This window comes from Chelmon rostratus, chromosome 21, assembly GCF_017976325.1.
Source record: "Chelmon rostratus isolate fCheRos1 chromosome 21, fCheRos1.pri, whole genome shotgun sequence".
Lineage (NCBI taxonomy): Eukaryota > Metazoa > Chordata > Actinopteri > Chaetodontiformes > Chaetodontidae > Chelmon > Chelmon rostratus.
In genome coordinates, this window is record NC_055678.1 from 9,837,652 (window position 1) to 9,860,565 (window position 22,914).

Sequence of the window (22,914 nt, forward strand, 5' to 3'; positions counted from 1 at the left end):
AAAGAATTAGCAAACAAATATGTATAAATATTTCCATAAATATCTAATCACACCTAACTTGTGGATAAGTCCACCTTTTATGCAGTGAAACCCAACAGGTACCCCGTAAGGTATTTCTGCAATAAAAAGAGGGTTTCTGAGTCATTTCCAGGAGAGAACTTGACTAAACCGACTCAAAACAAGAAAAAATAATGAAGAAATCTTAATTCTAGGATGGCTTGTATCGATTCACGTGTGCAGCTTTGGATCTACCAATGCGTTTTCTCTGCTTTTATATATCTCACACGGTTCCACAACCATAAAGCCAAAGGGGCACAATGAAGGGGTGCTTGAACCCATTAGATAGGGCTTGTGGACAAAAAAAGGTTGGGAATATCTGTTTTACGGGATCCATGCTGTATCTACGGAGAATGGACTGAATAGCTGGAGAATATAATGCAATCTAGAGTTCAAAGCTCATCGTGTTTTTGTTGAGAGGAGTTGGTTCAGCTACAGCATGTGGTAATTGTGTCTGTATAGGTCACGTTCCATTTGTCAAATACTGCAAAAATAAAAAGTGGATGCCAGTGGAATCCCCCAGTTAGTTTTTAATCTTGTTTTAGCAGCACTGAGTACACTGCTGTGTGTTCTGTTAGGAAACGTTAAAAGCAAAAACTGAACAGGCTGTGCTGTATTTCAAAGCCCCTTCCACTGGTCGCTCTGACAGACTCATAGCCAAAAACACTGCAGCAAGAACCTGCCTTCGCTTATCAAGGTCACATGCTGAGGGAGTGTGTGACGTCAGCCTATCATCAAGATTAATATATATGTAAGTATGCAGAGCAGAGGGCGAGCGCTGTGTGTTTATGTCCTGCAGACACAATACAGCAAGAAGACAGCTGATGGTGCAGGCCTGCTGCTGGAGAACTGTCCCTGGTGCTGAAAGCAGGGCAAGAAGAAACTAAGCAAAGATGTTTTGGCGCTGATATCATACGATCCACATTATGCAAAGGCCTGCGTGCCAGACTCGATGATCCACCACTTTAATTTGACATTTAGATGTGTGGATCTTATAGATCTTCAGCAGGTCCTGGAGGCAGATTGCGTTTCTCCATCTGGAGCTTTACAAGCGCGGCGTGATATCAGTACTTTGAGATGAACGTGCAATGAACAGGTGAAGGAATATAAGCAGAGGGGTCGCTGACAATATTCCAGTGTTTTATTGGATTTTCAAATTAGGTTCAATCCATCACAGGACTTGAATAAAGGTTTAATTTAAAGCCATTTTCATAAGCCCTATAGTCACGTGGTCATCCAGTTTGAATTATAGATTTTTTTGTATTTATATAAAATAAATTTATGGATGGAAAAGTGAGTCTAGTATAAGATAAGCAGTGAAAGTTTATTTTAGATGATTTATACATGAAATTAATTGCACATAATGCACCTTAATGTGTACCGTAATGTTGAAATCTGTTCTTTATTACATTCATCCAAAGATCATTCAAGTTCCACCTTCTTCTAGTCATATGTAATTAACAGTTTAATGTTATGCTCATATTTCCTTCATGATAGTTGGGTTGAGTGGACTGGAGGTCATGGGACTGCACAGATACAGATCCACAAATGACTCAAATGTTCATCATGTGTTGGAACAGTAGGTTTAGTGTTTAGTGCTCTTTTCCACTTTAATGCTCTCTGCTGTTATGCAATGTTTTTCTAGTCTAAGGTCTGTCCTTTATCGGTTCACATCAACCAATCAGTTAAAGAGTTACACCGGAATCAACTGCTAACCTTTGTGCTCTTTTTCATTTCCAGTCAGCTGTTTTTATATCTCGCCGTCTGCAGCCCAGGACACAGATTCCTTCAATCACCCACATCAGTAGTCCTGACCGCCACCAGACGGCCGGGCCCGGGGGAAATTAATTTAGCCCGAAATTGAGCCCACACCAAAGTCTGATTCATGTTTACTTTGAAGTTGCGAACTAGTGTCGTACTAAACCTGCTTTGACATGAGTTCAAAGAGCTAAACAGACTTTGATTCTAGCGCAAAGACCAAATTTGCACCAAACTTCAGACTATTACATAATACACCCGGCTGCTCCTCAGTCGTCACTCGCTGGTGTTCAGGCAGGTTTGAGCAAATGTCTCAATGTATGGCTCCTCACACTTCCTCTAACTCATTTCCATGCTCCCCCTCTCACAGACAGTAACTTCCTGCTGGGTAACGCCCAAGGCCACCGCGGCTACCCCATCGTCTACTGCTCAGACGGCTTCTGCGAACTGACGGGCTTCACGAGAACCGAGGTGATGCAGAAGAACTGCAGCTGCCGCTTCCTGTACGGGGCTGACACCAGCGAGCACGTGGCCCAGCAGATGGTGAAGGCTCTGGAGGGCCGAGAGGAGTACCAGGCCGAGGTCCACTTCTACAAGAAGAACGGTGGGTGCTTTGTAAGGAGGGGAGGGGAGGAAGTTCTACATAACTTGGAGATCTTCTAGTTTGTTTGTTTGCTTCATTTCGAAGCAAAAAGGTCATCCAGCAATTAACATTCCTGTCATCTTTTTTCGATCGATCAAACGCTTCTATTAATTTGGGAATAATGGCAATAATGTTTCTGAGCTCCAGCTCTGGTTTGATCAGGCTGTGATCATCTGCTCCGCTTTCAGATTGAAATTTAAATTGTGAGATTTTTTTTTCTTTTTTTGTGTTCTCCAAATCATGAGGCACATTTATTTTTAGATGAGAACTGAACATTTTGGTGGACTTGTGAATCTCCACGGTGATGCTTAATTTAAGTACAGCAGGTCAGCGGTGCAATTCATGCTCTTTTGTTCGAGTTGGTGCTCACTATCATTAATACAAAACCATCGTCTGTTGAGTGAAAATTTGCTGCCAGCTCATTTTAGTGACTCGTTCAACAGAAGTGCAAAAGGAGTGAACTTGTGGGGTCGAATAACAAGCATGGAGTCGCTCTCAAAGACATATTTAATTCTTTATTAATGAAGTAAATGCAGGACAAAGTGCTGCACACACTGTCTGTGTGTGTGTTCATTAAAGTAGTTTAAACCCTGAATTTAACTCATTCCTTCTGACTTCTAGCTAATCCTCCTGACAAGGTCTTGGGCTCAAAATACGATGTCATGCATTAAAGGGAGCATAAAACACCCTTTAAGCCTCTCTGATTGGCACACAAGGATTAAGCTCCTTCTACAGAGACGCAAACCTGCAGCCTCCAAGTGTGTGAGCCGCTAATTACGTCGATGGATTACCAAATCTGTACTGTAGCTGAAAAGCACTTTTTTACGGTACAGTAAGCAAGTGACCGTGAGGCAATGCCCCTACCACTAATGAGGCCAATGGCACGGCCATTTGTAATATGGCCAGCAATAATATAATTCAGTTTCAGACCCAAGAGGGGCTGAAATGGAAAAGAGAACAAAGACAGTGATTTTAGAGCCAGAATCCAGCTGGAAAATATTCATGACTAGTACAGTTATAGCAGGATTTTCGTGATAAAGTCAGACAGAAGAAGAAATTCAGTAGACACACACATGCACACACAGTCCTCTCGAGTGTGTGCCTGCTGCTCGCAAGCACAGAAAACACACACAAATAGCTTCTCTCTGTTTGTATTAACACCCACAGCCTCTTGCTAAAACATCACCATCTACGCTGTTTTCTTCCCCTCTGTTCTTGTCTATGCCGAACACACACACACACACACACACACACACACACACACACACACACACACACAAGGGACACTATCTGTTTGGTGGCAGTGCACAGTTTCTGCAGTGTCGCTAATGAGCGCACTGGGTTGTGGCAAGGTCTTGGATCTATGGTGCTCCTTCCCTGCCCGACTTGTTATAACCAACCCTCTCACTTGCACTTTCTCTTCATTCCTCCCCAACATGATCCACATCCAGTTTGCGGTGTATTTTTAGAAAGGCCGCGCCACACTTGACAATTATCCACGGCTCAGACATGGTGAGAGCTGACATGACGCGGGAAGTCGCGGGCCTGGATGTGCCTGCTGAGGATTTGCGTTCATCCACCAAATGAGGTAAAGCAAAACCCAGCGCTAAATGAGCGTTTCTGATTTTGTTCCAGGTGTGTCCTTCTGGTGTCTGTTAGACATCGTGCCCATAAAGAACGAGAAGGGCGAGATGGTCCTCTTCCTCTTCTCATTCAAGGACATCACTGACACCCATGGAAGGGGCCACCAGAACAGCAAGAAGGAGGGTAGGCTACAAGCCCTGTTAACAAAAAGCTTCCCGTTATTTACTTCCTTTGAGCATGATTTACGAGCGGACCATCCTCTGGCCCCCGGCTTTCGTTTTGTCCGTGCACTATTGTTCATCACTGTCACATTCTGCACGCTGGTTTTGTTTGGGCCTGCGTTCGTTCGCTGAACTCAGACAATGTTTTTCCAATGGGGAGTTTGATTTGGGCAACGGTGTGTCTTCAAGTGGAACCTGGACACAGTCAAAAACCAAGCCCTACGTTGGGGGAAATAGACTTGTGTAACTACAGGAAAAAAAAATATTTAGCACATGGGCCTGACAGGAGTACAGGCAATGCATTAAATGACACCGTTTTCTTCTCAGGTGTTCCTTCTGGCAAATTTCTTGATGTAATTGATCCTGATCTGAGTGATTGTGTGACAGATTCAGAGGACAAGAGGCGCAGGAGGAAGAGCGGCTCTCACTTCAGCGAGGCCAGGAAGCGCGGACGCAACATGCTGTACCAGCTGACCAGCCAGTTCTCGAGGGGAGGCAAGAGAGAGGTCAACCTGGGCCGCGTGAGTACCACTCTCGCATACTTCCTGATGTGGCTGTGATGGCATTTTCAGGCGGGCCCTCTAAGAAAATAAACAGTCAGGAGTTACTCAGACATGCACCGCCCTCAATCTTGAGCCTAAATTATTAATGCTGATAACTAAAAGATGAGTTTTTAGGAAGACAATATGAGGGAAGTCTTGACCCAGATTTCCCGAGTGTGGCTTTTCTCAGCGGGAAATTCATCAAATGGGTTTTCTATTTTAAGTCTCCTGAATTGTTTTAATCTTGCTGCTTTTGCATTTTTTTTAATATTTTTTGCATGAAAGCTGTTGTTTGGTGGCTTTAAATGGACAAACATCAAGGTCACTGTGGCAGCAGTGGTTGCCGGGAGGAACCGCGTGGTTGTCCCTGGCGATGAGTTGTTATTGGTCAAAGGGGAACCTGGATGCATCATCATCATCATCATCACTGTTTTTGGGGCTGTCTGGACATGTTAACACCTCACCAGTAGGAGCTCCAGGTTATGGGTCATTATGTCACCAGCATGTTCCCTTAAATTACCTTTACTTTAACTTTAGGTCCAAAGGAGGCTGCTGTGTCTAGCACTTTCATATAGCATCATATATATGTGCAACCCATTAGATAATGTATGGAAGTAGGACAAAAAAAGAACATTCCTTATGGATTTCAGATGTTTTCCAACACTTTTCAGATAAGTGTGCCATTTTGCTCCTGAGCTGCTGCCTTCATCTGTCTTTCAAGAGTTTTGTTTTAAGTACCTTGTTGTGGGGAAATAGACCCTAGCTATGGTTTGTTTCATTGCCACTTGTCTTATAGCTACAGAACAAAGGCCTTTGTAGGCTTGGAATAATAAAGGTACACTCCAAGCAGTGTTATTCATGAGAACAAGCTCCTGTTTTGCTCTCAGATGCAAACGGGAGCAGTTTTTCTAGCGGAGCACCGTTTTGAGATAATCCTGCGCTCCTTTCCTGCAGAGGCTCAGTTACCAACTGGGTCTGTACTCAAACCTGTCCTTCACAATGTGGCGTTTCATCCCAGGGGGCTAAAAGCAATTCAGAACTTTTCAGGGGTAAATTAAAATGTAAAAAAAAAAAAAAAAAATGTTGAAAGCCTGTGAGACGGGTGAGATTCAGGAGGCTAATATTAGCACTTGAAATTGAAAAAAATGAGGGGGGGCTGTTGTGTATTTTTGGAGAGATTAATTTACCATTTAGGTGCCTGAAGCACTGAAAGCACTTGTTCATTTTAGTGCTAAAATTGAGAAGCCCAATAAAATTTTACCAGTACCACTTTATCAAAGTGCCTCTACCAGTTTAATGGTATGCCCCTTACCTGACACTGAATTTTGAGCGTCTCATCGTCAGTGCTTATACATGCATTGCTAAAACCTGCAAAAACATGATGAGACTCTAACATGAAAATTGCTTTTTGGACACTTCGCTCTTGTCATTCACTTGTTATCATTTTCGAGTGACTGGTCAAATGTGTTGCAGACTACAACCCCTTTTTCAAAAGACCAAAAAAGGGGCGAAAGTCAGAATAACACTTTTTTTTTTTTTCAAAAATGAAGACAAGAAAGTTCCTAATTTTAGCACATTTATATTAGAAAATACTATAAATGTTTGACTGTTATTAGGGCCCCAAGGGTCAATCATTTGACAAGCTAGATCAAACAATGCCTTATTCTCAGTTGAGAACTGGCTGCTATTCTGTATGTCATCACATGGAGACTTTTTAAGTGGGTTTTCGAGTATTGGGTTGAATGAATCAAGCAATTTGAAAAGGTTGTGTTTCGCTGTGGCAAACTGTAATTTCCATTTTTCACTGATTTATGACATTTTGCAGATCAAATTGTTAAACCTTTAAACCAAAAAAGCATTAGGCTAATCTAAGGTCGTTGCAGCCTTTTAAAGTACCATGTTTGTTTTCAGTGGAACTAAAATTGCATATGTCTGAAAAGGCAGTGATAAATGCCCTCACTTGAACCTGTATGCAGCTGACCCGCATCCTGTTAACACCCCCAGAAACAAAAGCTCTGCTGCTGCTGCTTTCAGATCCGAGCCGCAGGTGCCTTCATGGGAGTGTGCTCCACCTCCCCCATGTTTCCCGAACCTGCTTCCAATCCCACCTGCTTACAGATGGCACTATTCAATGACACTGTGCACACACCTGTTCTAGTGCACACACACGAAAACACTCACACATGTACACAGACATGCAAATGATGGCTTGCCCTCTGACAAGAGCGGAGACGAACATACGGCAAAACGTCAACACGGTCAGAATGCGCAGTATTTAGCATTCAAATTTTATTCCTGCACTCTCAGCATGAGACTGTATTTTCACACGGACAGTTTCTCTCACACATATAGAGATATGAAAAATCTAGGAATATGAAATTCAGCATTCAGAGTTGATGTGCTCACAGGCTGCTCTCTGTCTCCCATGTCTTCTTTTCACACATGCACACAATGAAGTGGAAAAGACAGTTTTCCATCACCTCCCGTGCTCCATCATTCCACCTCTGCCACCAGGAGAATTACCATTTTAAAGTGTTTATTAATTCCCCCTGAGATTGCAATTTTATTTTCCAAGGTAGACCGTGCCAAGTGCTTCCTCACAAGGGGACAAAAAGGTAGAAGATGAACAACATTGACATAAAAATCACATTGCAGTTAAGAAGAAATTCAAAGTAGTGCATCAGCAGACCAGTACACAAAGTGTGATCAAGGTCCTGCATTTTAGTTTAAACCAACTTTTTCAGCTTTTCAGTCACTTGTCACTTAAACCCATGCAGAGGAAAAGAACACAAGACAGCACTGCCTATTTTGCAATTTATTTGTAACCTTAGGGACTGATAATAGCATGCAGTACAGAGTAATTTCCAGCAGCAGCATGCGTTCAGAACAACCCCGTGTTGATGTAGCATATCAAAAATGTAAGCAGCATGGTTTTAGATTCCAAAACAAAAACATCTACCAGTTGGAATATAAATCAGATATATTTCTCTAAGGTGTTGTTTTGTTTTCCTGGGTCTTTGACATCAGACATTGACATCTGACATCCTATCAGTAACTCTGGGCCACCTTTATCTTGCAGATGTGCAACCAGTGTTAAAGAGATACCGTGCAGTTTGTGTGGGAACGAGATTTAAAGCAACAGTGATGTGCAACGCAGTCAAGTTTAAACGTCTTGATGTTTGCTTTTATGGTATTTTTCCCAACATCTAACCCTCTGCATTGTGTCTCTTTATCTGCAGTTCAGCATGTGTGTCATACCTATCAATGAGTATTAATAGGAACCAAGTTGCATAAGTTGTTTCGTTCTTGTCTGTTCTGGCAGTTATTATAATATAGCATATGTATTAGTCATTTATTCTAAAATAGACATTTTCACAAGTGCATCAGTGTTTTTATTAGGCTCAATTTCACTGGACTGTTTCTTCATGCACTCCTCAGATGGTACATTTCATTTCCTAAATTTGATCATAAAACATTATAGCATAATATCAGTTCTGAGTGAAGTTGCTAATGCTGACAATAAAATGATAATAAAGAAGTGTTGAACAAGATTGAGATGAAATGTACAATCATCTGTGGGAGAGAAGCGGAAATAAGAGAAAAAAAAGCGTTAGTATAAGTTCAGAAACCGCGAGACCGCGTTTTATTTAAACCGTAGGTAACCATAGCAACAGCACTGCATTTAATAGCCAGTTAGCTAGCTAAAGTTCGCTACCTAACTCTCGATTAAAAATAATGCCGTTATTTAAAGAAAAACTAAACCAAAACATAACGGAAATAATGGCTGACCACAGGGCCTTTCAGTGTCTGGTAAGTAAGACATACAGTACCGTACTATCTGAGTTATCCTGAAATATGAAATAGCTGATTAGTTAGTTAATTAGCGCTAAGTGAGTCGGAGCAAACGCCGTTTCAGCCACATGTCCACCAGGGACCTGGCATGTGGGATTTGCCACACTTTGAAAATTAGCCAAATCTTTAGTATTCGTAGAGTTGTTATGTACATCTGGAAACCGAGAGGAAATTCCTGTAGGGTGAGCCAGGTCCTGTCCTTATCTCTCCACCCCATCCGTCTCCGTGCCCTCTGTTTCCTCGTTTTTAGCTTTAGCCTCTCTTTCACTGCAGCTTTCTCTCCCTCCCATCTGTCACTCTAACCTCATCTCCTTTTGGCTTCATCCCTCTGGATCCTGCCACCTCTGCCCACATTGTCTCTCTGTCACTCTGTTGCTCCCATTTTCCTCTGCTTTTAAATGATCTCTCCCACTTCCTCTTTCTCTCCTACTGCAGCTCAAACATTGAAGCCCTCCATACCCTCCAACATCCAATACTTTCTGTCATGTTTAAAAGTGCTTGTACTTAACTCGAGGACTTCCGTTTTCTGCAAGTTAATGCTTATATTTACATATGCTTACACTATAAATCAGAGGAAACAGGCATGTTTAATTGATAATACCTCAGAGATTTTAAATGCAGGACTTACTAACTTATGATAGAGTATGTTTACATTGTGATATTTCTACTTTAAGTAATGGATCAAAAATACTTCTTCCGCCACTGCCATCCTCCCACTCTGATTATGACTATATTCTTCCCATTCTGTTTTCTACCTTTCTTTCACTTTGTCTCTCTGTCTGTCTCTCAGTAGCAGTTAGCTAACAATGTGATCCTCTGCCTCCACACCACAGCCAGCCAGATCTACTCTGACAAGATCTCTATTTGTAGCCCATCAGCCTGCAAGGCAAGGAAGAAAAGGGTGGTGCTTTTTTTTGCTCGAAAACATGTAGACACACACATATCTTTAAATATGTGCATAGCCATAAAAACACTGACAGAGAGATATCATTTACAAATGGAAATCTGTCAACTGATTTTAGAAGTTGCACAATTCCACAGCACTTTGCATACAGTTATTATCAGACCACACAGGTAACATACTTTTTAAATGGTCTACCACACACTACATTGCCTCCTTAATGGACATTTTCATCTTGAATTTTTCCTGAAAGCGCCTCACCAAAACACAAGCGCTTGTCTGTTCTGGCAGTTTAGTTGCTTTCAGCCTATGAGTGTATCAGCTACTGTAACCAGTCCAAGGCAAACTGACAAGTAGCTCAGACTTGATTTCAAGCATTTCCAGGGGGAGAGCCACTCTTGCCTCTTTTCATTTTAATGCACTTGCCAGAGGGTGATGAAAGAGAAAAATAGTGCAATCTGGAGGCGTTTTTAAGTTATGATGCAAATACTTTGTTGACTGAAATACAGAGCTCATAGTTTGTGTCCATGGCCTGAGCTCTCACATATTACATCCTTATTTTTGCCTTCCACACACTCACTCACAAAGATGCTTTCAGTGACAGTGAATGTTTATGTTTGGCCTCTTACTGTAATGCAATTTAGTATAGAAAACCAGATCATTGAAATTGAAGCCCGTACTACAAAGTCTAGTTAGTTTTATGATCCTGAAATCATTTGATAGGTAAAGGTCAAATAAGAGTCAATTGAGAGTAATCAACTTGTGTTTCCTCACTTGTGGGTGGACTTGTGGTTCTGGTCATTTTACAGTTTTTATTGTGGTGTACTCCCACTGCATTACTGCTGTGGAGTAATCACTTGGAAAAAAGTTGAGTAGTAGTTTGGGGTATAAATTAAAGGCTGTGGATCCTCTACAATAGTCCGGATTCTGTCATCACATGGTGAGCCTCGTGTATCCTCTTTCCCATCAAGGACAGGCTTTTATCAGTGCTAAAGCCCGAAGGATGCTGGGAGATGTAGTTCGGAACAGTAAGCTCTGGGCTACAGTGTGACTTAATGAAGTGCGAAGACCAGCTGTAGCTGTGTGACATGCAGTCCCATGTGTCCCCACAGTGCTGGGCTTTTCTTTTCTAATCACTGAGATGTGCTCGGCCATTGGCCTCGGGTGCCAAAGGTCAGGAAGGCGTCCTGACCTCTGTGATGTAAGGCAAATTAAAAAAAACAGTCCAGCTTTTGCTGACATAGCTTGAACTCAGCTGTTGATGATAGTCAGCAAGGTCTTTACTCTAGATTTTCCACTGTGGTTACAAAGGGAGTGTATCTATGTTCCCAAGGTCCCAAGTCCCCACGGCCCTAAACGCTAACCTTACCCTGGGAACGTAGGACCCCGGGAGAGCACATATGTAGAATTAGGAACGTATACGTTTGTCATGTTCCTACTATTATAGTACCCTGGGAGCATAAGAGCGACTCCATAGGCAATGAAAACCCACCAACAGATATACTGTATGCTTTGATAAAGCACTGTTTTTTTTACCAGACATTGTCCAGTGTCAAACAGCCACAATCAATTTGAACATTTTTGCTCCCAATTTAATATACAGACAGACATTTCACTGGCAACAATTTGAACATATTTCCTTCATTCACGCAGTGGAGTGTGTGATTGTTCTGTGGCATTTCTCTTCTTTTTGAAGTACAAAAAAAGTGAGGTGTGTGTTTTCAAATAGGCTGGCTATTTCCTCCAAGTCATCCAGGCAGCTCCAGAGCCCTTACAGGAAAGACTTCATTAATCGACCTCCTTGTTTCTTGCACACACCTGTTTGTGAAGTGGCCACATTGTTCCTGGATGGATTACTGCTCATTTATCTCCCCTTTCTGTTTCCCTCTCGCTTCTGTCAAAAGTAATAGCTTCTCCTCCTGTCTCCTAAACATGGTTAAGGCTATTATGTGCCAAGTGCATGGCCCCATTTGGAGAGCTGCAGTCTCATTATGTGCAGAATGGACTCCCCACCTCATCAGCAGTGGCAATTCATACTTTCTGCAATTGGATTTTCTCAATAAAAATTAAATGACTGGAATGAAGAAGTGACTTTCAAAAATAAAAGCAGCTGATGCCTCTGTTTCCCTCATTTACTTATAATAGCTCAACTGCCATCGTATTGTGCCACCTGAAACTTAAGGCACGAATGGCTTTGGTGGGATGAAGTCAAGCCAAGGCCAAGTCATGTATGAAATTATCAGTTTCCCCCTCACTGACCACAGTCTTATCTCTGTCATTTTGTATTGTTAATGCATGACCATTTAAACACTTTATCGCTGTCTATAGGAGGCTGGCAAAAATAGATAATCAGCAGCATTACCATATCGGTTTCACTTGAGTTGCCTACCGTACTGAATCATCAGCGGTCAGAGCTCTAGGGAGGGTGTTGACATTTATATTGTCTGTTTCTGCTAAATCTTGGCACTGCAAAGTCTGTCTGATTGTCATTTATTTTCATAGCACTCCGCCTCGTGACCATCTGGTTATCAACTTATTCATTTATGCAGCTTCTCCAATGCGCTTTGTGCGTTTTGTATATTTATCACCGTAAGCTTAAAATTCAAGAGGCTGTTAGTGTGTGATAGATATTTTTACTAAGTGTACCTGTTCCCTTACAGAGCATGATTGATAAGCCTTCAATACCGGAGTACAAGGTGGCAGCAGTGCAGAAGTCGCGCTTCATTCTGCTCCACTACAGTGTGTCCAAAGCCCTGTGGGACTGGCTCATTCTGCTGGCCACCTTCTATGTGGCCGTCACCGTGCCCTACAACGTCAGCTTCACACCGTACGACGACACTGTCACAGCTGCACGCTCCACCATCGTCAGTGACATTGTTGTGGAAATGCTCTTTATCATAGGTGAGTGCTAAAGAAGTTACTGTGGCTTCCTGTTTTCCACATGGAGTTCTCGTGGTGTGCTCAACTAATTACTAGGACAGTGTCAGAGAATTGAGGTTCTCAATTTTTGTGATTTTTACTGCTAAGACTGGTCTGCACATTGCAGTGCGCGCTTTCTAAAATTCAAAAATCTTTATTTAATTTGCCACCATCGTCACACTTTCTTCTAACTTCTCATAACTGAAATTTGTATTGAGTGATGATGAGCCTTCATCTCTGCAAATATCAACAGCCTGGATGACAGATGAGGTTTTGCTTTATCAGACACACACCCAGAGGTCTGCCTGCTATCTGTTTGCCACATTCTGACACTAGGGTTAGATGATCTGTCTAGTAAAACTCACTCACCCATACGGATGCCTTAAAACAATGACATATTCCAGTTGTGTGGTCTATACATCACATAGTGACCCACTGGGATTGAATCAGAGCATGTGACACTATACAATCTGTTCCACTTTATCAGCCAGTTGACTGAATATGAAAAAGACTATCCTGCATTTCAGTCACTGAGAAAAAAAAAAGTTCAACCTTTCTATTTGCAGACATTATCCTGAACTTTCGCACCACCTATGTAAGCCAGTCAGGGCAGGTGGTGTATGAGTCACGCTCCATCTGCATTCACTACGCCACCACCTGGTTCTTTGTGGACCTGGTGGCTGCCCTGCCCTTTGACCTGCTGTATGCCTTCAACATCACAGTGGTGAGTACAACTGGACAGCAACATGTTCAGCTTTCATTTTTTTCACTGCCTCTGATTCTGAGGACTTAAGCAGAAAATTGATTTCCCTTGAAATATATAGTCTTTGGAAATCCAGATCCTGCATCTGTTGTCACTACCATGTGACAAGCACTCCTTAAATAGTGAATTTTACACAAGATATGCTAATTTGTTCGAGCAAAAGAAGTCGCTGCTTGTCCAAGCTGTGACATTCAGCTGTGTATATGCAGTATACACACAGTGTGTGTCCAGATAAAACAAGGCAGGGGGATTCACTTTTTCTCTCCTTTCCTCTGCCACTATGTCTCCCAAAATTGCCTCTCCTCTTCAGACCTCCTTGGTCCACCTGCTCAAGACCGTACGCCTGCTGCGCCTCCTTCGCCTGCTTCAGAAGCTGGATCGCTACTCCCAGTACAGCGCCATGGTGCTGACCTTGCTGATGTCTGTTTTTGGCCTGCTGGCACACTGGATGGCCTGCATCTGGTACATGATTGGACGCAAGGAGATAGAGACCAATGAGACCTGGGACATTGGTGAGTCTGATTGATCAGGCCTTGCTAGAGCAGAAGCTTTTGGAAGTATGAGGGTCAGTTTTGGTGTTTCATCCAGCAAAGACAGGAAAATAATATTTCCTTTCTCAGTAAAGGATAAATGAGGAAATATTTCCATTGATTTGTACCATCTGCCATTATTTATTCATTGTCTTCACTGTGCCTTCTGAGAGGAAATAAATCGAATATTTTATTAAAGTGTTCATTTCATAATTTAAGCGCACTGCTGACTTTCCAGACATGACTCAGTCATCATAGATGCTTTGCAAGTCAGTTGTTTCTATTTTTAAATAGGCAGAAATTCTGACAAACAAAAAGATATTTTCAATAGAGTGAGTAGACATTTGTTGTGTCCCCACTCAGCTATAATTAGCCATGGCTCACCTATTGGGATGTCTAGCTCTGCTCAGTGGTGAGATGGTGGCAAACACCATACTCTGGCGCTCTAATGAGGACTCTCTGAAACCAGATCAAAAGCTGATATAAAACGACTGGTGGGAAGCAGCTCACTAATGTTGTTTGTGTCACTGTTTGAACATGGTTCAACATGGAGAGCAATAAAACCCCATAATCAAAAACTGACAGGCTTTTCTATTCTATATATGAAATCTGAGTAATCAGATCAAAGATTGTGTTGATTCTTTTATTACCATGTTTAATCCTGCATCTTAGCAACCACGTATGATTTTTAAACAACCAAAAACAGCTACACACATACTGTGACATACTGCATGCTACAGCAAAATTAAACATCTGGTCCAGTCTGTGTGCAGCCTGTGTGTGTGTATGTGTGTGTGTGTGTGTGTGTGATTGTGCATACTTAAGCAGGTTAGGTCATACCTGCTAATTAACACTCGACCTTATTTATCCCTGGTGGAGCCAATCTAATTTTGCCCTGTCCCGCACCGACATGCCAGCCTCCTGACACTGCTGGAAATCTCCTTCTGAGACACACACACACACACACACACACACACACACACAAAGCCAAACATACGCTTTTGTCTCTCTTACACCATGTATTGCAGTGACCTCCTGCCACTGCCATCTCGCTCTGAGCTGACAGACCACCACAAACGTAAAGATAACATGGATCATAACTTTTGGACATTGTTGTCTCATGCTCTGGCTTCTCCTTCAAGGGTGGCTCCATGAGTTGGGCAAACGTCTGGAGACGCCCTACATCAACAGCACGGTGGGCGGCCCGACGGTGCGCAGCTCCTACATCGCTGCCCTTTACTTTACCCTCAGCAGCCTGACCAGTGTGGGCTTTGGCAACGTCTGTGCCAACACCGATGCTGAGAAGATCTTCTCCATCTGCACCATGCTTGTCGGCGGTATGTCTGACACCAGGGTACATTCTCCCTCTGGCGTCCTGGCATAACAGTGCCTCATTTCGGCACGGCAGTGCAAGAAATTCAGCAGGAAGTGGGTTGGATGGTTGGCTGGCCTTTAAGACGCAGCTTGTTCCCATCTTTACGTAACAATAAACAGATTATTTTAGCTGAGGTTGCAATTATTGGTGCAACAACCCAGAGGATGATTATTGTGCATTAATTTTTATTCAGATAGCTTGTCAGAATAGTGATACAAATGAAGCTGTAAATTACGGTGGCACCTGTGTGGATCAATAAGGAAATAAACTGTAACTGTAAGGTGTAGATGATTGGGCCGTTATCAATATAAAATTACATTATTATTTTAAAACAGGAAAAGTGTTTGAAGGGAGTGAAAAGTAAAAGTAATCCTAAAAATGTTTTCTGTTGTTGCAATTTAACCCATTTAAATTATAATATGCTAAAAAAACATGCCTCAGATTCTAATTTCAGCTTTTATTACTTTTCCCAAATATTCAGCCTTAATATTATCATTTACTGTCTTTCTTACTGTTTGTTTCCATCTCTCAAACAGCACTGATGCACGCCCTGGTCTTTGGTAACGTGACGGCCATCATCCAGCGTATGTACTCACGCCGTTCTCTCTACCACACACGCATGAAGGACCTGAAGGACTTCATCCGTGTCCACCGCCTGCCCCAGCAGCTCAAACAACGCATGCTGGAGTACTTCCAGACCACATGGTCTGTCAACAATGGTATAGATGCCAACGAGGTAGGACTCCCTTTCAGTGTTGTTGTCATGTAATTATTTTGTACGCGGTGCTGCCTGCCTTCCAGAAACTTCAGGGCGATGTTTAGACTACATTTGAGCACTGAAATCTGTTCTGCAACCCATTTACAATCATTTGCAGCTGTAGTTGTTTATGATCTTTCACAACACATGGCCGCCTGAGCACCAGCAATTGACATCCTATTGAAATTCAAAAGAGGGTAACTGGTGGCAACACAGTCCATTCCCTAATTACCAATCAGTGTCACACCTCATTACATCTGTCACACATCCCCAGCTCCTGCACGACTTCCCTGACGAGCTCCGGGCCGACATCGCCATGCATCTGAATAAGGACATCCTCCAGCTGCCGGTCTTCAAGGGGGCCAGTCGTGGCTGCCTGCGCTCGCTCTCCCTCCACATAAAAACCTCCTTCTGTGTCCCTGGGGAGTACCTCATCCGTCAGGGTGACGCGTTGCATGCCAACTACTTTGTCTGCTCCGGGTCTCTGGAGGTGCTGAAAGACAGCATGGTGCTGGCAATATTAGGTATGTACTGTGGTCTTTTTAGCACCATATTTAAGGTGTTAATATAGAATAACATTGAGTAGGAAAGTTAATATTTATTTAAATTTCAGGAAAAGGGGACCTGATTGGGTCTGACCTGCCTGGAACAGACCAGGTGATCAAGACCAATGCTGACGTGAAAGCACTGACCTACTGCGACCTCCAGTATATCAGTGTGCGTGGCCTGAGAGAGGTGCTGGAACTCTACCCCGAGTACGCCAGTGTTTTCGCCTCCGACATCCACAACAACCTCACCTACAATCTGCGTGAGGGCAGCCAGGATGAGGTACGAAATACATACTCGCACACAGAAAAGTTGATTAGGTCTCCTTTTTTCCTCTCTTTAAACTTTTATATACCTTATAAAAACGTTAATTTGCTTTGCTTAAACCTGAGCCTACCAGTCCACAAACTTTCCACCAATGTCTTACCCACATGTTTACTATACAGTAAGTGTAGTTGAGCAGAGTAGTGATGATACTCTCTTGTCAACTGAGGCTGTTGTAAGTGGAGAATCTAATATTTTTCCCACTTCTGAAATGGATTTCAACCTGTGTGATGAGCTAACACCAAAAACCTCATGATTCCGTTTTTAAGTGTTAAATCATTTTGAATATTCTTGTAATACACATTTTTCTGTTCATCCTGTTTACTCACTGAAAATGGACCCAGACACGTTATTGTTCTTTTTCCATTTCTGGGTTCACAGCACAGCGGTTAGATTGACATTTGCATCTGGCTCTACATCCTCACCGTTTCCCCCTACATTTGTCTCACCATGGAATAGAGTATACAACACACCAGACAACACGTTTGTGCCCCCCCAAGGTGCCTTTGTCACTCTCCTTGACACTTGTTCCACCACAGCGACCAAAGGGCTGTTGGTGGCTTGATTGTCACACCAATTACCATGCGTGGGTGCCACTGTCAGGCAGCCGTATCGCTTCCCTGTTACCACCCCAAAGCACAGCAGGATGACATTACACCCAGACACCGACCTCCTCTCAGTACTGCCTGCTACCCCTCACAGTTATTTAAGAAAGCATTACGTAAGGCAAGATAATCCTCCGTCTGTGGAGAAAATGCACCTGTTGATGTTACACATGTAGCAATGTTTTCAGGCAATGTTATACAATCTGTTTAAAGGTACATCATGAAAACCCGAAAGTTCAGTAACTTCATTAATTACAGAAACCGTTCAACACGGTTGAATAGCTGTTTAGCATGGCATTTTGTTGAACCGTATGATCAAAACAAATTAATTCCAAGATGTCTCTTATGTGTGACTGACAAGAACTGACAAAGCTCCCCGAGGACTTTCCCAATCTCATCCTTTGTCAGTCTTAAGCATTTGGTACTTGCTTCAAGCTTTTCATTTTGGTCCCCACAGGCCCTCCTCATTGTTTGAAGGTTTTGTTGCTCATTACTTTATTCATTTCAGGGGGTTTTGTTCATTTTTTTTTTGTTTGTTTGGTTGGAACATGAAGGACAGGACAATCTGTGCTGGCCGTGTTAATTACCGGATGTCTTTTCGTCAGTCAGGCTGAGAGAGAACGGCTTCAACTGTATTCATGCGGCTTCAAAAACAGAATGATTATGTTTGAGGAGTTACACTCCATAAAGAGACATCACAGATCAGATTTGGCACCTTACAGATGCATATATGTCAGAAAACCTATGATCTGTTCATTTTCTCAATTAGTGGAGAAAAGTTAAGTATCTTAAGATCTCTGTGAACAGAGAATTTGTTGTATAGATACCATATATATGCTTACATTACAAGAGTTATTAGAGTCTTTAATTTTGAGTCAAGCAGGCTTCTCTAGGGTGTGGCTGATCATCAATACTACCTCTATACTTCTCTTACACCATCTGCTCTGAGTTTATGCTGAAGCACAAAGCCGGTGCACCGGCCTCCCCGACAGGATGAAGGAGTCCTCAGCTATCTGGTCGCAGCTGCCAGGTCCCACTGACTCCTGACACACACACACCTATACAGTTATACTGGGATCATCCACATCCTCATGGTGATGGTTTGAGGTGGGAGTTGTTGTAGGAAGGGAGGTCCTTTTACACTTGAGAGATACTTGCGAATTGTATGCTGAGTGTACAGCAATCAGTCAGTTGTAGTGAAATACTGCCAAAGAAACAGATTGTAGGAATGCCTATTACAGTATAAGGTATCCAAATGGGACTATTTTATCTTGTCTAAAAGGGAAAAACCCAGACTGCCAGATGGAAAATGAGGATTTTTTTTTGTCGACTCTATAATTCAGTTTCAACTTTTATTGCAGTTGTGTCAATTAAATTCTTTTCAATATGTTTTGGTAGAGAAGTTTTACAGCTTTTTTTTACTCAGCAGACAGTTAACAGACACAAACAGACTAAAGGTTGTTTTTTTTATCTTTATATTGTAATATCAGGAATAACCCTTTATGCTACTTTCAGGTTGACTTTTTTACGCTTGCGTTTTATGATAGAAGCGGAGTATCTTATCTGGAGCAACTCACATCTCCAAGAAGTTGAAATTGTTTCATCACCAACTTTCTAATAATGCAAAGAACACTACAAGTTGATTTTGTATTTTGAAGCAGCTGCAATCAAAATTTCTAAAAGGAATTATCACCTAATTCTGCAGATTTCCTCAGATTCGCTGAGCTTTATAGTGAATTTCAGCTGATTACTTAGCTGTGCAGCCCAAATTGCTGTGGTTCACTCTCATTGTAAGTGCAGTGTTGTTTTTTGCTGCAGCTGTTTCCACTGAAAAAGCTCTAAAAACACACTGTACACTACCTGTCAGCACCAAACAGCAGACAGACACAGTTAGCAACTAGGTGGAGAACAGTGTGTAGCATTTATAAGGTAAATAGCCGGATATTTCCCTCAGATGTAAAAGAGAGTGAATGTTAGATTTGCATTGGCAAGATCTCCATAAAACATGACAGAACATAAATGCTAATGTTACTCCATAACTGCTTGATGTCTAAATAACTATTTGCTTACACGTTGCATATCAATCTAAAAGGTAGTAATGTAGTGTTTACAATTTGAAAAAAATCAGAAATTGCCACTTTATGGTCAGTTTGAGTGATGTTTGAATGCACTCAAACCCTCGGAGCATGGTTTATTTCTTAAGGGAGGTGAGTTTTCAGAGCTAAAGAGTGACTGTACTGTCCAGGGTAGAGTGGGAAGGTCATTCCACCACCAGGGAGCCAGCACTGAGTCAAAATTTGTTGGACTGTAATGACCGTCTCGCCACAGGGAGAGTTAAGTAGTCAGTAGTCATGGAGTGTGAAGAACAAGCTGGTCACTCAGGAGTTATTAGGACGCAACCCCCTCTGGAGCTTCAGATGACAACAGTAGTTTAACAAAGTTGATAAAGGCAGTCACGGGTAACCAGTGGTGGGAGTAGAAAAAACAAAAAGCTGTAGACAAGATGAGCTTAGTGTTTTTGACATGTTGGATTGGATAACAATGCCAACCAGGAGTGGGCTGACAGAGTACAGAGAGGAGTTGACAGAAAAAAAATGTCACATCAGCTGTCCCAGGTGGTTTTGTCCCAAATTACTCACCAACACCAGTTTCTAAATACATTTATGGTACAAACAAAGCCAAGCATGTGTCATCAGTCATGCTTCATTTTCTACCTATAACAATTGGTTTTAGGTTGTTGTTCGTGTGGTTAAGGAGTTTTGTGAGGCCACAATTCATGTCGTGATTCTCAGTCAGTGTTTTCTAGACTTTCTCTACTTTTGTAGCAAAAACAGATCCCGTGAAATGCATTCTGGGATTGAAAGACATCTGCTCACTCTACTAACTTACAAGACACTTCTCATTTGTGACTCAAGTGATGACATTGACTATGAATACAGTGAGAAAAGCCTACATGACAAGATAGCACACTTGTGAGTGACAGGAAAAAAGGCTGTCAATTAAAACCCTGCAAACCTACTTTGCTATGTGGGACACTTGTGGCATCTGTGCCCCATTAATTGATATTGATGTTCAATTAACGTCATTTGGCACCAATATTCCTTGCTGGTTAGTTCCATGTTGCTCCAGGGTTAGTTTTCCTTATAAGGAGAATTTGTCCCCTCTGCCTCTCACATAGCACCGCCGTCTGAAGAGATGCAAAGTTTCACAGCTGGGTTATGTTTTCACTTTGATTGCCTTTGAGTGGTGCTGATTCTTAAACTCAGTATTGTGCTTCAACGAAGGATTAAATTTAATGCGTAGCCTCAGTGAACTGGCTTCCTGCATCAAAGAGCATCACTGGCACTATACTGGTCGAGCGACAGACCGTGGCGTGTGTTGTCACATTAAACCATGTCGTCAGGAGCACATTTTTCACACATGAGGGAAGACTTCACACTACCATCGTTTCATCTGCCATCCAGCTGGTGATGATGGTAAATTGCTTGCTGTCTCTTCAAACGGCAGAAGCAAGACAAACTTTTGCTGGAATCCCTCTGCAGTCAGGTGTAAAAAAAATGGTCGGCTATGTGATTCAGCTTGTGCAGCAAAGGGCGACATCACCGGCAAGTTCATTTGAATAGAAGCAAAAGGGAAAAGAGTAGGTCCTGGTTGTATTTATCCTGTGCCATGCACTAGCCAACAGGTGTAAGCTAGTTAGCATGGATTTAAAATACTCAAATGCTTTGCAAATGTTGCATGGAGGAAGAAAATGTACTCAACATGTTTTTTAGACCCCCAAGGATACACGTAATAGTTGAAAACTTCACAGGGCTCCTTTCATTTCCATAGATGTCAAGGTAAAATAAAGAATTAATAAAGAGGATACAAATTGATTAAATTACTAAATTTTGCCTGAGGATATTTTTTTCTAATCGCTGTTGCTTTCTTTTTGTTCCTGCAGGGCCACAGCAGGTTCTCACGGTCACCCAGGCTTTCTCATGTGAGTTCACTTCAAATTCTTCTCCTCTCTGAGTGTCATTATTCATACGGTACACGGTTTCCTTAACATACTTTTAAGTAAGAATAAATTGACAAAACCTGTTTTTGAACTTTATTAGAGTCGGCCGTTGTTGTAAAGGTATATTTGTGTCATGGATTTCAATTCTTTGGGTCTTGTGTCTGCTTTTTTAAGGTAAAACCCCCATGTATATCTGGGACATACTGTACTTTATTGATAGTGAGTGCTGTGGGAGGGTTTGTGCAAGGACTTCCCCTACAGGTTGAAACTCATTTGGAATAGAAAGAGCAGTTCAGTCCCTGGAGTTAGCTCACTAACTGGGTCACTCGCTCTCCTGATGGGAAACCTTATGAGCTACTTTTCTCACTATGTACTGTTTGCTGTATGTTCCGCCTTGTTTTCCTGTTATTAAAATGCTGTTTACAGTGCTGTGACTAAAAGTTAAATTTGATGTAGAACCAATTGTTTTTCTCACAAGCACACAGGCAGCCATGGTTAAAGCATAATGGATTTGTAACAGGATTAAAGAATGTGATTAAAGTATCATCAGCTGTAACAGAATAATTGCTCTTTATCAGCATCTAACTCATCAGCATAAATAGAGTTATTATTATATGCCAGATTGCTCAGGAAATTTTTTAATGGGGAAAGGTATTGTGAGTGGCATTCTAAATTTGGTCTTTAATTACATTTTCCAATATTTCTAAATATTTCAGTATTCATGTAATTATTTCTCCTCTATTTACCAAACTGTTTTTCTGCTCTGATGTGTTTCATGTCCTCAGGGTTTTGTATTTTGAGAAACACAAATCAGGCAGTTTTAGGATTAGTGCACCTCTCGATAACGAAAATAAAAAGTGTAGAGTTATTAATGCTGTACATTGTATTTGCTGTTTTGCAGGAATCCAGACTCCCCTCCATCGTGGAAACAAAGGGGGATGACCTCGACGACTCCTTCCACCTCTCTCCAGCGACCCGCTCCCGTCGAAACCTCCTGCTGCCCAGCTTCAGCAGCCCCGTTCGCCGTACCTCCCTGGGGAACCTCCTTGGGGATGAACTGCGGCAGTTCAATGCCCTGCGACGCTGCCGTTCACCAAACCTCAGCCGTGGCCTCCACGGCCAGAGCTCGTCCCCTCAGGCACCATCGAAAAAAGAGCACAGCACCCCTACAACCACCCCAGCCTCAACTTCAGCCCAGGGAGAGTCCGGGGCTGAGCAAAAGCCCACAAAGCTGCTTATCCCAACTGTCACCTGCTTTGGACCCCCAGATCTCAGTCCCAGGTATTGTGAAAGCTATCATCAAATTCAGAATCAGAAAACAAATAAGAACTTATCAAAGTCTAAATTAAATGAATTCTTCAATGTTGGTAGCTGGTTTGGCTAAATAGAAAAATGGAAACAGCTATTTAATGTAATGCAATGCAATGGAATATAGTAATATACTGTAAGTACTACCTTAACTAAGATGTCTAGTTTAAGACACTTCCCAATAGACTCAGCACCTGGCACAGTGTCTACAGCAAATGTAAAGTAATAA

At 42.2% G+C, this 22,914-nt stretch overlaps 1 protein-coding gene across 1 annotated transcript in view; it reads left to right on the forward strand.

The window, feature by feature from the left end:
* kcnh4b (potassium voltage-gated channel, subfamily H (eag-related), member 4b) overlaps window positions 1-22,914 on the forward strand; it is a 34,553-nt gene that overhangs the window by 6,731 nt on the left and 4,908 nt on the right. The window contains exons 2-13 of the mRNA XM_041962226.1: window positions 2,186-2,419; window positions 4,094-4,225; window positions 4,651-4,784; window positions 12,219-12,459; window positions 13,044-13,201; window positions 13,551-13,752; window positions 14,913-15,107; window positions 15,682-15,881; window positions 16,177-16,426; window positions 16,516-16,730; window positions 21,321-21,359; window positions 22,279-22,658. Coding sequence (XP_041818160.1) covers window positions 2,186-2,419; window positions 4,094-4,225; window positions 4,651-4,784; window positions 12,219-12,459; window positions 13,044-13,201; window positions 13,551-13,752; window positions 14,913-15,107; window positions 15,682-15,881; window positions 16,177-16,426; window positions 16,516-16,730; window positions 21,321-21,359; window positions 22,279-22,658 — 2,380 coding nt within the window. The remainder of the gene's footprint in view (window positions 1-2,185; window positions 2,420-4,093; window positions 4,226-4,650; window positions 4,785-12,218; window positions 12,460-13,043; window positions 13,202-13,550; window positions 13,753-14,912; window positions 15,108-15,681; window positions 15,882-16,176; window positions 16,427-16,515; window positions 16,731-21,320; window positions 21,360-22,278; window positions 22,659-22,914) is intronic.